The sequence below is a fragment of the Ranitomeya variabilis genome, chromosome 1 (assembly GCF_051348905.1).
Source record: "Ranitomeya variabilis isolate aRanVar5 chromosome 1, aRanVar5.hap1, whole genome shotgun sequence".
Lineage (NCBI taxonomy): Eukaryota > Metazoa > Chordata > Amphibia > Anura > Dendrobatidae > Ranitomeya > Ranitomeya variabilis.
This window is the reverse complement of record NC_135232.1, coordinates 445069780-445082324: the sequence shown is the minus strand read 5'-3', so window position 1 is coordinate 445082324 and position 12545 is coordinate 445069780. Positions and strand designations below refer to the sequence as shown.

Here is a 12545-nt window from a genome sequence, read left to right as displayed (position 1 = left end):
TTGGGGTACTTCAGGGCTCAGTCCTTGGCCCCCTTCTCTTCTCTCTCTACACAGTCCCAATTGGACAGAACATCAGCAGATTTGGCTTTCAGTAGCATCTTTGTGACGATGACACACAACTATATACTTCATCTCCTGACCTTACTCCCGCTGTACTACAGAACGCCAGTGACTCTCTGCAGTCTCCGACATCATGTCCGCCCTCTATCTGAAGCTCAACATCTCCAAAACTAAACTTTTTCCGCTCCCACCGTCTACTAACCTCCCTAAACTTGACATTTACCTCTCTCTGTGGGTGGCACCATAATAACAACCCGGCAGCAGGCACGCTGTCTGGGTGTTATGTTTGACACCAATCTCGCCTTCACTTCCCATATACAATCTCTTGCCCGCTGGTGCCGCTTACACCTAAAGAACATCTCTAGAATCCGCCCTTTTCTCACCATGGAAACAACAAAAACCCTCACTGTCGCCCTGATCCACTCCCGCCTGGACTACTGTAATGCTCTATTAATTGGCCTCCCCGTTACTCGACTTTTCCCTCTTCAGTCTATCCTCAATGCAGCAGCCAGGGTCATCTACCTGGCTAATCGGTATTCAGATGCAGCCACTCTTCGACAGTCGTTACACTGGCTACCCATTCATTATTGGATCCAATTCAAAGTTCTTGTTCTCACCCACAAAGCTTTCCACAGTGTGGCACCCCTTACTCCTCCTCCCGTATTTTTGTCTATTGGCTTAGCCGACTGCTGTGCTCTGCAAATAACTTTCGACTAACCTCTGCACTAATCCGTACCTCCCACTCCCGTCTCCAAGACTTCTCCCGTGCTGCACCAATCCTCTGGAATGCTCTACCCCAAGAAATTAGGACCATTCACAATTTGCATAGTTTTACAAATATATTTGTTCAGAGCGGCCTATCACGTTCCTTAATAAAAGTCATTTTAGGTTTGTGTGTGTGTGTGTAGCCCATTCACTACTTCCATCTATACCCTATCCCCTGAAGATGGCTGGACCATCATTGTAAATACATCATTGTAAATACACACCTGTACTTTGCATCTCCCCCACCTCATTGTAGATTGTAAGCTCTCATGAGCAGGGTCGTCTTATTTTGATTTAACCCCTTCATGACCCAGCCTATTTTGGCCTTAATGACCTTGCCGTTTTTTGCAATTCTGACCAGTGTCCCTTTATGAGGTAATAACTCAGGAACGCTTCAACGGATCCTAGAGATTCTGAGATTGTTTTTTCGTGACATATTGGGCTTCATGTTAGTGGTAAATTTAGGTCGATAATTTCTGAGTTTATTTGTGAAAAAAACGGAAATTTGGCAAAAATTTTGAAAATTTCGCAATTTTCACATTTTGAATTTTTATTCTGTTAAACCAGAGAGTTATGTGACACAAAATAGTTAATAAATAACATTTCCCACATGTCTACTTTACATCAGCACAATTTTGGAAACAAATTTTTTTTTTGCTAGGAAGTTATAAGGGTTAAAATTTGACCAGTGATTTCTCATTTTTACAACAAAATTTACAAAACCATTTTTTTTTTAGGGACCACATCACATTTGAAGTCAGTTTGAGGGTTCTATATGGCTGAAAATACCCAAAAGTGACACCATTCTAAAAACTGCACCCCTCAAGGTGCTCAAAACCACATTCAAGAAGTTTATTAACCCTTCAGGTGTTTCACAGCAGCAGAAGCAACATGGAAGTAAAAAATGAACATTTAACTTTTTAGTCACAAAAATGATCTTTTATCGAAATTTTTTTTTATTTTCCCAAGGGTAAAAGGAGAAACTGGACCACGAACATTGTTGTCCAATTTGTCCTGAGTACGCTGATACCTCATATGTGGGGGTAAACCACTGTTTGGGCGCACGGCAGGGCTCGGAAGGGAAGGAGCGCCATTTGACTTTTTGAATGAAAAATTGGCTCCAATCTTTAGCGGACACCATGTCGCGTTTAGAGAGCCCCCGTGTGCCTAAACATTGGAGCTCCCCCACAAGTGACTCCATTTTGGAAACTAGACCCCCCAAGGAACTTATCTAGAAGCATAGTGAGCACTTTAAACCCCCAGGTGCTTCACAAATTGATCCGTAAAAATGAAACAGTACTTTTTTTTCACAAAAAAATTATTTTAGCCTCAGATTTTTCATTTTCACATGGGCAACAGGATAAAATGGATCCTAAAATTTGTTGGACAATTTCTCCTGAGTACAACGATACCTCACATGTGGGGGTAAACCACTGTTTGGGCACATGGTAAGGCTCGGAAGGGAAGGAGCGCCATTTGACTCTTTGAATGAAAAATTATCTCCATCGCTAGCAGACACCATGTCACGTTTGGAGAGCCCCTGTGTGCCTAAACATTGGAGCTCCCCCACATGTGACCCCATTTTGGAAACTAGACCCCCCAAGGAACTTATCTAGAAGCATAGTGAGCACTTTAAACCCCCAGGTGCTTCACAAATTGATCCGTAAAAATGAAAAAGTACTTTTTTTTCACACAAAATTTATTTTAGCCTCAATTTTTTCATTTTCACATGGGCAACAGGATAAAATGGATCCTAAAATTTGTTGGGCAATTTCTCCTGAGTACGCCGATACCTCATATGTGGGGGTAAACCACTGTTTGGGTGCACGGCAAGGCTCGGAAGGGGAGGCGTGCCATTTGACTTTTTGAATGGAAAATTAGCTCCAATCGTTAGCGGACACCATGTCGCGTTGGAGAGCCCCTGTGTGCCTAAACATTGGAGCTCCCCTACAAGTGACCCCATTTTGGAAACTAGACCCCCCAAGGAACTTATCTAGATGCATAGTGAGCACTTATAACCCCCAGGTGCTTCACAGAAGTTTATAACGCAGAGCCGTCAAAATAAAAAATAATTTTTCTTTCCTCAAAAATGATTTTTAGCCCAGAATTTTTTATTTTCCCAAGGGTAATAGGAGAAATTGGACCCCAAATGTTGTTGTCCAGTTTGTCCTGAGTACGATGATACCTCATATGTGGGGGTAAACCACTGTTTGGGTGCACCGCAGGGCTCGGAAGGGAAGGCATGCCATTTGGCTTTTTGAATGGAAAATTAGCTCCAATCATTAGCGGACACCATGTCGCGTTTGGAGAGCCCCTGTGTGCCTAAACATTGGAGCTCCCGCACAAGTGACTCCATTTTGGAATCTAGACCCCCCAAGGAACTTATCTAGAAGCATAGTGAGCACTTTGAACCCCCAAGTGCTTCACAGAAGTTTATAACGCAGAGCCATCAAAATAAAAAATAATTTTTCTTTTCTCAAAAATGATTTTTTAGCCCACAATTTTTTATTTTCCCAAGTGTAACAGGGGAAATTGGACCCCAAAAGTTGTTGTCCAGTTTCTCCTGAGTACGCTGATACCCCATATGTGGGGGTAAACCACTGTTTTGGCACACGTCGGGGTTTGGAAGGGAAGTAGTGACGTTCTGAAATGCAGACTTTGATGGAATGTTCTGCGGGCGTCAGGTTGCGTTTGCAGAGCCCCTGATGTGCCTAAACAGTAGGAACTCCCCACAAGTGACTACATTTTGGAAACTAGACCCCCAAGGGAACTTATCTAGATGTGTGGTGAGCACTTTGAACCCCCAAGTGCTTCACAGAAGTTTATAACGCAGAGCCGTGAAAATAATAAATGTGTTTCCTTTCCTCAAAAATATTTTTTTAGCCCAGAATTTTTTATTTTTGCAAGGGTAACAGGAGAAATTTGACCCCAAAAGTTGTTGTCCAGTTTCTCCTGAGTACGCTGATACCCCATATGTGGGGGTAAACCACTGTTTGGGCACATGCCGGGGCTCGGAAGGGAAGTAGTGAGTTTTTGGAATGCAGACTTTGATGGAATGGTCTGCGGGCATCATGTTACGTTTGCAGAGCCCCTGATATGTCTAAACAGTAGAAACCCCCCACAAGTGACCCAATTTTGGAAACTAGACCCCCAAAGGAACTTATCTAGATGTGTGGTGAGCACGTTCAACCCCTAAGAGCTTCACAGAAGTTTACAACGCAGGGCCGTGAAAATAAAAAATCATTTTTCTTTCCTCAAAAAAGATGTTTTAGCAAGCAATTTTTTATTTTCACAAGGGTAACAGGAGAAATTGGGCCCCAATATTTGTTGCCCAGTTTGTTGTGAGTGTGCTGGTATCCCATATGTGGGGGTAAACCACTGTTTGGGCGCACGTCAGGGCTCGGAAGGGAAGTAGTGACATTTGAAATGCAGACTTTGATGGAATGGTCTGCGGGCATCACATTGCATTTGCAGAACCCCTGATGTGCCTAAATAGTAGAAACACCCCACAAGTGACCCCATTTTGGAAACTAGACCCCCGAAGGATCTTATCTAGATGTGTGGTGAGCACTTTCAACCCCCAAGTGATTCATAGAAGTTAATAACGCAGAGCCGGGAAAATAAAAAATAATTGTTCTTTCCTCAAAAATTATGTTTTAGCAAGTAATTTTTTATTTTTGCAAGGGTATCAGGAGAAATTGGACCCCAACAGTTGTTGCCCAGTTTGTTCTGAGTATGCTGGTTCCCCAAATGTGGGGGTACACCACTGTTTGGGCGCACGTCGGGGCTTGGAAGGGAGGGAGCACCATTTTACTTTTTGAACGCAAGATTGGCTGGAATCAATGGTGGCGCCATGTTGCGTTTGGAGACCCCTGATGTGCCTAAACAGTGGAAACCCCTCAATTCTAACTTCAACACTAACCCCAACACACCCCTAATCCTAATCCCAACTGTAGCCATAACCCTAATCACAACCCTAACCCCAACACACCCCTAACCACAACCCTAACCCCAACACACCCGTAACCCTAATTCCAACCCTAACCCTAATCCTAACCCTAATCCCAACCCTAACCCTAATCCCAACCCTAACCACAACTGTAACCCCAACACACCCCTAACCCTATCCGTAACCCTAACCACAAGCCTAATCTTAACCCTATTTCCAACCGTAGCCCTATTTCCAACCCTAACTCTAATTCCAACCCTAACCCTAAGGCTATGTGCCCACGTTGCGGATTCGTGTGAGATTTTTCTGCACGATTTTTGAAAAATCTGCAGGTAAAAAGCACTGCGTTTTACCTGCGGATTTACAGCAGATTTCCAGTGTTTTTTTGTGCGGATTTCATCTGCGGATTCCTATTGAGGAACAGGTGTAAAACGCTGCGGAATCCTCACAAAGAATTGACATGCTGCGGAAAATACAACGCAGCGTTTCTGCACGGAATTTTCCGCACCATGGGCACAGCGGATTTGGTTTTCCATAGGTGTACATGGTACTGTAAACCTGATGGAAAACTGCTACGAATTCGCAGCGGCCAATCCGCTGCGGATCCGCGGCCAATCCGCTGCGGATCCGCGGCCAATCCGCTGCGGATCCGCGGCCAAATCCACACTGTGTGCACATGCCATAACCCTAACCCTACCCCTACCCCTAACCCTACCCCTAGTTCTAACCCTAGTTCTAACCCTAACCCTAGTGGAAAAAGAAAAAAAAAATATTTTCTTTATTTTATTATTGTCCCTACCTATGGGGGTGATAAAGGGGGGGGGTTATTTATTATTTTTTTATTTTGATCGCTGTGATAGAACCTACCACAGCGATCAAAATGTACTTTGTAATGAATCTGCCGGCCATTTTGGAAGATGGCGGCGCCCAGGGAGAAGACAGACCGACTTCGGGAGGCTCGGTAAGTATGAGAGGGTGGTGGGGGGGTGGATCGGAGCACAGGGGGGGGGGGATCGGAGGACGGGGGGAGCGGACAGGAGCACGGGGGAGCGGACATGGGGACGGAGGGGGGTACCGGACAGAACGGAGGACTGGGGAGGAGATCGGGGGCGGTGGGGGGGGCAGAACATGATTTCCAGCCATGGCAGATGCTATTGCAGCATCTGCCATGGCTGGATTGCAATATTTCACCATTTTCATAGGTGAAATATTGCAAATTGCTCTGATTGGCTGTTGCACTTTCAACAGCCAATCAGAGCGATCGTAGCCACGTGGGGGCAAAGCCACCCCCCCTGGGCTGAAGTACAACTCCCCCTGTCCCTGCAGATCGGGTGAAATAGGAGTTAACCCTTTCACCCGATCTGCAGGGACGCGATCATTCCATGACGCCACATAGGCGTCATGGGTCGGATTGGCACCGACTTTCATGACGCCTACGTGGCGTCAAAGGTCGGGAAGGGGTTAATTATTGTATTGTTAACGTTGTTACTTATGACTTGCGTTTGAAACTGTTAAACTGTAAAGTGCTGCGGAATATGTTGGCGCTACATAAAGATTATTCTTATTTATTAGTGGAATTGCAGTAATCGCACCGACCCAAAGAATAAAGTCGTCTTATCACTTACATCGCACGAGCAACTGCGCAAAAAATAAACAGAACAAATTCTTCACCTGCTGCTTTGTTCATTCTGCCGCACAAACGTTGCCATAAGGCTTGGCTTGCATTTATCCTGCGCTCTACGCTGAACGCTTACACCGGGGTTACTGTGTAAATCTCTGAAATACGTGATTCAGACGCAATCCGGTGGAAGATTCCCTGTAATGAGGCAGATGAAGACACTGTGGACGCTGTCTATCCTGTGATCCAGTGGTGTCTGTCTTTTTCAGTGTACATAAAAGCACGGTCGGGAACAGTTTTGTGCACTTCTGAAAAGGACACCGCTAAACAGAGGCTAGACAGAGTACAGAGTAACTCTACTGCCTCATTATAGTTACTCCCATATGTCCAGCAATTAATATTAGATACTTTGTGGCGCCCGCATCTCTGCATGCAGTCCCTCTCTCCCTGCAGAGACACCAGTGTACTCACTGCCGAGGCTCTCATCCTGCTCCTTCTGGGTCTGCTGCTGCCTGGGGTGCGTACACTCCTACAGGTCTCCAGGCACTGTGTTTAGGGTGTGCGCACACGTCCTCTTTCTTAAAGGGGCCACGTGCGTTACTCTAAAGTGTCCCCAGCCAGTAGCTGAATGTCACTTACTATTTAAAGCGCCTCTTCCAACACAGAAGTGCCTGTGCAATGTTGTGATTTTGTTCCTAGCAATCTTGTCAGTTCTCAGGTCCCAGTGTTTGCATCTAGTCTGTTGCACCCACCAATGCTCACCTCAAAGGCAGCCGAACCAGTTGCACCCGCCAGTGCTCACCTCAACAGCAGCCTAACCAGTTGCACACACCAGTGCTCACCTCACCGGCAGTCGTGCCAGCAGCACCTGCCAGTGCTCACCTCTCTGCCAGCCTGTCCTGTCTCCACCTGCGGTTCCTGTCATCTTCTCTGCCTGTCTGCATCTGTTGGACATTCCCTTGGGCCATCCCAGCTACCCATTCCTAGGGGTCAGCTGCCATCCACCCAAGGTCAGTCCTGGAGTAGCACCTGGACCACCTCCCTTGTCTCTCCCTGGATCTCGGTGTTGTGAGCTGCTGCGTATCCAAGGTCAGATTGAGTGAGGCTCCTAGTCAAAACCCTCCAGGTCTTCCTTGGGCTTTGGCACAGTGGTTTCACCACCCAGCCTAGTACACACTTCAGTATAAATGACACACCATAATCTTATATGGTATATAACTGTTAGGAAGAGATTTCAACACGAATTAATATAAAAACATACTATTTTTATTAATCAAACATAAAAACAGCTAATATTAAAAAACAAGGAAGATAACCTCCAAAAAAAGAGGGGAAAACACAGCATAAAAATATGTAATAGCAAAAGGGGAGATCAATATACAAAGGAAATGATGAATATCACTTATAATAGCAAAAAAAAAAATCAATAATCTGCACTGGTAATACTAGGAAAAATTCGTGAGATACCATATGCTGATAACTGGTCTACAACATGCATAAAAGATCAAAGAAGGCATAGCCCTTGTATATTTCTCCATTCTAGGCAACCAACAGGGAAGCAGTATGAAGAGCATGACCAAAATGCAAGGTGCCTGCATGCTCTGCACATATGAAAATCATGCAATGGAAACTTACCTTAATGTGGTCCTCCCACAGGAATCCAGTATGCCATAGTGCACTTAATAGGCTAATATTATTAATATTGCTGTTAGTAATATAATAGCCTATATTATTGATATACCACTGGTATATTACCTGTACTAGAATAGGACAGGAGACTGTGGAAAAAGGCTGTGTACCCCTCATACCAGACAGGCGCCGTTTCGCTGCTCGCTTCTTCTTGATATTCATATGTGTTACCCTGTTACCCTTGTGAACATTAAAATTCTGTGGCTGAAGCAACATTTGTAAATGTATTTTTTCATTCTCAGGGCTGAATGTTATAAAATTCTGTGAAGCACCAGTGGGTTCAAGGTGCTCAGCAAACCTGTAGATAAATTCTCTGAGGGGTGTAGTTTCAAAAATGGGGTCAACCTGTGCATTTTTTTCACTGTTTAGGTACATCAGAGGCTCTGTAAACACACTATGGCATCTGCTATCTATTCCAGCCAATTGTGCACTCCAAAAGTCAAATGAAGCTCCTTCAGGTTCCAAGCGTCCAAACAGTAGTTTTCCACCACATATGCTGTATCAGCATACTCAGGAGAAATTGCACAACAAATTGTATAATACATTTCTCCTGTTACCCTTGTAAAAATTAAAAATTTGTGGCTAAAGCAACATTTTTGCTTGAATTTCTGATATTTTTACAAATAAACACAAACAGTTTCTACCTAAACTTACCACTAATATAAAGTACAATGTGTCATGAAGAGCAATCTCAGAATCAACGGTATTCGTTGAAGCGTTACAGAGTTATTACCACATAAAGTGACACTGGTCAGAATTGTAAAATTTGGCCTGGTCAGGAAGGGGAAAACAGGTTTCGGGGAGAAGGAGTTAAAGTACAATTGGATGCCATTAGTGATGAGCGAGTATGCTGCGTCAACATAAACTAAATCTACGAGCACACCGAAATACTCGGACGCCACCCGAGCATGCTTGGAGAAACTAGAGTAACGAGCATACTCGCTCATCACTAGATGCCATATTACCAAATTACAGGGGAATTATTCCCTAGAAGAATTAAGATATCAAATATATGGAGAAACAAACTGCAACAGCTGTTCTGTATTGTGGAGTCACGGTGTGTTTGAGAGAGTTTGTAAAGGTACCACGCACATGCTTCTGCACATCATGGCTTCTCTAAAAAGAACCCCAATATATTAAAAAAGATTTGAAGCAATCTGGTACAAACTCATTGACTTTATTTAACATCGCTCAGTGAAGGATTACCTTGTCTATAGTCTCCCTGCTAAATAGGCTTTCTGGCACTCCACTATATTATATAGCCTTCACCACTTCTTAAATCTCCTTCTGTGTCTGTTAACTTACACAACAGGATCAGAACATAAACCCGCAACAATAAATGCTGCACAGTAGACAATGTTAGAACAGCAATGTTAATTAGAACATATAGTATGCTAAATATATTTGCATAAATATCATACACAGTTTAATACTGAGCACAGTAGTTGAACACCAGCAAAATCTGGTTCAGAAAAAAATCATTTATCATTTTACAATTCATACTGGAGCATAAAATTAATTTGCAAAAAAAATAAGAGTACCCTGAAATACTGTTTATGTAATATTGTACCTGTCCTTATTAAACTTATACTACACTTCATAATTTTAGCCCCTGATATTGTACAATATTTAATTAATCAAATACTTAAACAAAACCAACCTTTCCTTCAGAGTTAGCAGACGATACCTTAACAACCTTGTTCCGGTTCATTCTCCTCTTCACCCAGTCTTCTACTTGGACATTGAACTTCATAAAGGTAACATATGTTAGATAAGCTATGAGAAGCATGAGGCTCTCCCACCACTGGATGAAATTGTCCAAGAAAAAAGTTATGAGCATAATTAATCCCACAATATAAAAAGACACATCTCGAAATAGTGGCCACCAGGTAAGGTTTAACACCTCCTTAGAAAATAAAGCACACATGCCAATTACAAAGAGGATATTAAATACTGCTGATCCAACGATGGTTCCAATACCAACATTGCTGTGAGATATAAATACTCCTATCAGTGATGTAAACAGTTCTGGGGCGGATCCACCAGCAGCCATAAAAGTTGCCCCTGCCACATCATCAGAAATCATCAGTTTTTCAGTGATGACTGTTAATGAGGGAACAAAAAATTCATCACAAACTACAGCTAGTGCTATGAACATATAAATCATTCCAAATATATGGAGCACAACAGCACCCCTCTTTCTGTCTTCTAAAGAAAAAATGTCTTCTGGGTATTCCCCCTTGGAAGCAGATTTATTTTTGTCATGTTTATAGTTCATGGATATAGTAGACCGAGGGGTATCATTCTGGTTTTGCTCTACAAAGTCCATCAGATTTCGTTGATGTCGTTGCATCGGAGTATGGCTATTTGTAGCACTGGTCACATCATTGCTGTAAAGCTCTATCTTTAAAAAGGCACCAACTGAAGTGGACAAAGTGCTTATGGCTGTTATACTGAATAAAAGACCCAGTATTCTAATAAGTCTCAGTTTCTTATGAAAAAATGGATTCTTCTGGTTGTGGCGAGGAAATGTATTTCCTATGCAGCAGCTTTCTGTGATATTGTCAGCAGATTTTTCATGGAGGCCCATTTTCAATCGCCTTAACAAAAATGCTAGGAATTACAAAAAAAATAAAATCCAATATACTGACATGCTTTTTTCACTTTTATTAGCTCCTTAATAGATGTGAAAGCTTCTTCTTGCGTAGATTTCTTTTTGTAAATTTTTCATTCATGCCTAAAAACAGGAAAAGAGAAGTAAATATTATTAAGCAATGACTAAATTGCATATGCACATTAGTTTAATTTCAGTATGTTACAGAACATTTATACTGGCGATAGTTGGCTGTAAGAACACAAGATCCAATGATTCACAAGTGTAAACAAGACAGTGATCAGCTAAAATTTGTTCTTTGGCCGATCACATACTTTATGTGATCTTAAATATAATTTTTTTCAGTAGCACAGACCTACAGCTGTAAGAGCAACATATCATGCAAAAAGATTCTCTTCTGCTCTGTTGGCACTTACTTAAAGGGAACCTGTCATGTCTCAGCTATTAACTTGCAGATATGGAGCTAATCTGTACCTTAATAGCATTCTAAAGCTGGGCGGCTGCTACACTGAGGGCCGGCTGCCAGGGAGAAATTAACTTTATTCCTCCCTTCAGCCTTGGGGTTTTAGTCATAGAGTTGTGTCCAGAGCGGCTCTCCAGTCACAGTTCTGTACATAGCGAACAAAAGCTATAATCATGCCCAGGCACCGATTGACAGCTTGCTCTGTACTAATGCACTGCTGTGTAATTCAGTGAGTGGGCATGGTTACAGCTGCCGCTCAGTATGTACTGAATGGTGACTGATGGCACACTGGCCGTGACTCTATGACTGAAAGCTGCCAGGAAGAATAAAGTCAATTTCCTCTTGCTAGTCAGGCCTTCAGTGCAGCGGCCCGGCCGGACTGGAACGCTATTAACCACTTAACACCATTAGACGTACTATCCCGTCAAGGTGACCTGGGACTTAATTCCCAGTGACGGGATAGTACGTCCAGCTGCGCTCACGGGGGGAGCGCGGCCGATCGCGGCCGGGTGTCAGCTGAATATCGCAGCTGACATCCAGCACTATGTGCCAGGAGCGGTCATGGACCGCCCCTGGCACATTAACCCCCGGCACACTGCGATCAAACATGATCGCACCGTTCCGGGGGCATATGGAAGCATCGCGCAGGAAGGGGGCTCCCTGCGGGCTTCCCTGAGACCCTCGGCACAAGGCGATGTGCTCACCTTGTTCCGGGCGTCTCCTCCCTGCAGGCCCCAGATCCAAAATGGCCACAGGGCTGCATCCGGGTCCTGCAGGGAGGTGGCTTACCAGCGCCTGCTCAGAGCAAGCGCTGGTAAGCCTGCAGCCCTGCTTGTCAGATCGCTGATCTGACAGAGTGCTCTGTAAAGTGTCAGATCAGCGATCTGACCCTATAACATGATGCCCCCCCCCCCAGGGCAATGTTATAAAGTAAAAAAAAAATATTTACGTGTAAAAAAAAAATAAAAAAAAAAATTCCTAAATAAAGAAAAAAAAATATTGTTCCCATAAATACATTCCTTTATCTAGATAAAAAAACAATAAAAGTACACATATTTAGTATCGCCGAGTCCGTAACGACCCGACCTATAAAATTGTCCCACTAGTTAACCCCTTCAGTGAACGCCGTAAAAAAAAAAAAAAAAAAAAACGAGGCAAAACACAACCCTTTATTATCATACCGCGAACAAAAAGTGGAATAGCAAGCGATCAAAAAGACAGATATAAATAACCATGTCAGTGCTGAAAACGTCATCTTGTCCCGCAAAAAACAAGCTGCCATACAGCGTCATTAGTGAAAAAATAAAAAAGTTATAGTCCTTAGAGTAAAGCGATGAAAAAATAATTATTTTTTCTATAAAATAGTTTTTATCGTATAAAAGCGCCA

General features: G+C 43.3%; 1 protein-coding gene and 1 long non-coding RNA gene across 9 annotated transcripts in view; one reads left to right on the top strand and one right to left on the bottom strand.

Annotated features, from left to right (window-relative positions):
- Positions 1-12545, top strand: part of LOC143764268 (uncharacterized) — a 483255-nt gene that overhangs the window by 361253 nt on the left and 109457 nt on the right. The window lies entirely within an intron of this gene.
- Positions 1-12545, bottom strand: part of SLC24A2 (solute carrier family 24 member 2) — a 675272-nt gene that overhangs the window by 594862 nt on the left and 67865 nt on the right. For 6 of the 8 annotated variants that reach the window (XM_077249620.1, XM_077249614.1, XM_077249629.1 and 3 more), the window contains one exon: positions 9742-10818. In XM_077249620.1, coding sequence (XP_077105735.1) covers positions 9742-10671 — 930 coding nt within the window. In that variant the 5' untranslated portion in view covers positions 10672-10818. The remainder of the gene's footprint in view (positions 1-9741; positions 10819-12545) is intronic. The other 2 variants (XM_077249660.1, XM_077249636.1) reach the window with 1 other exon arrangement.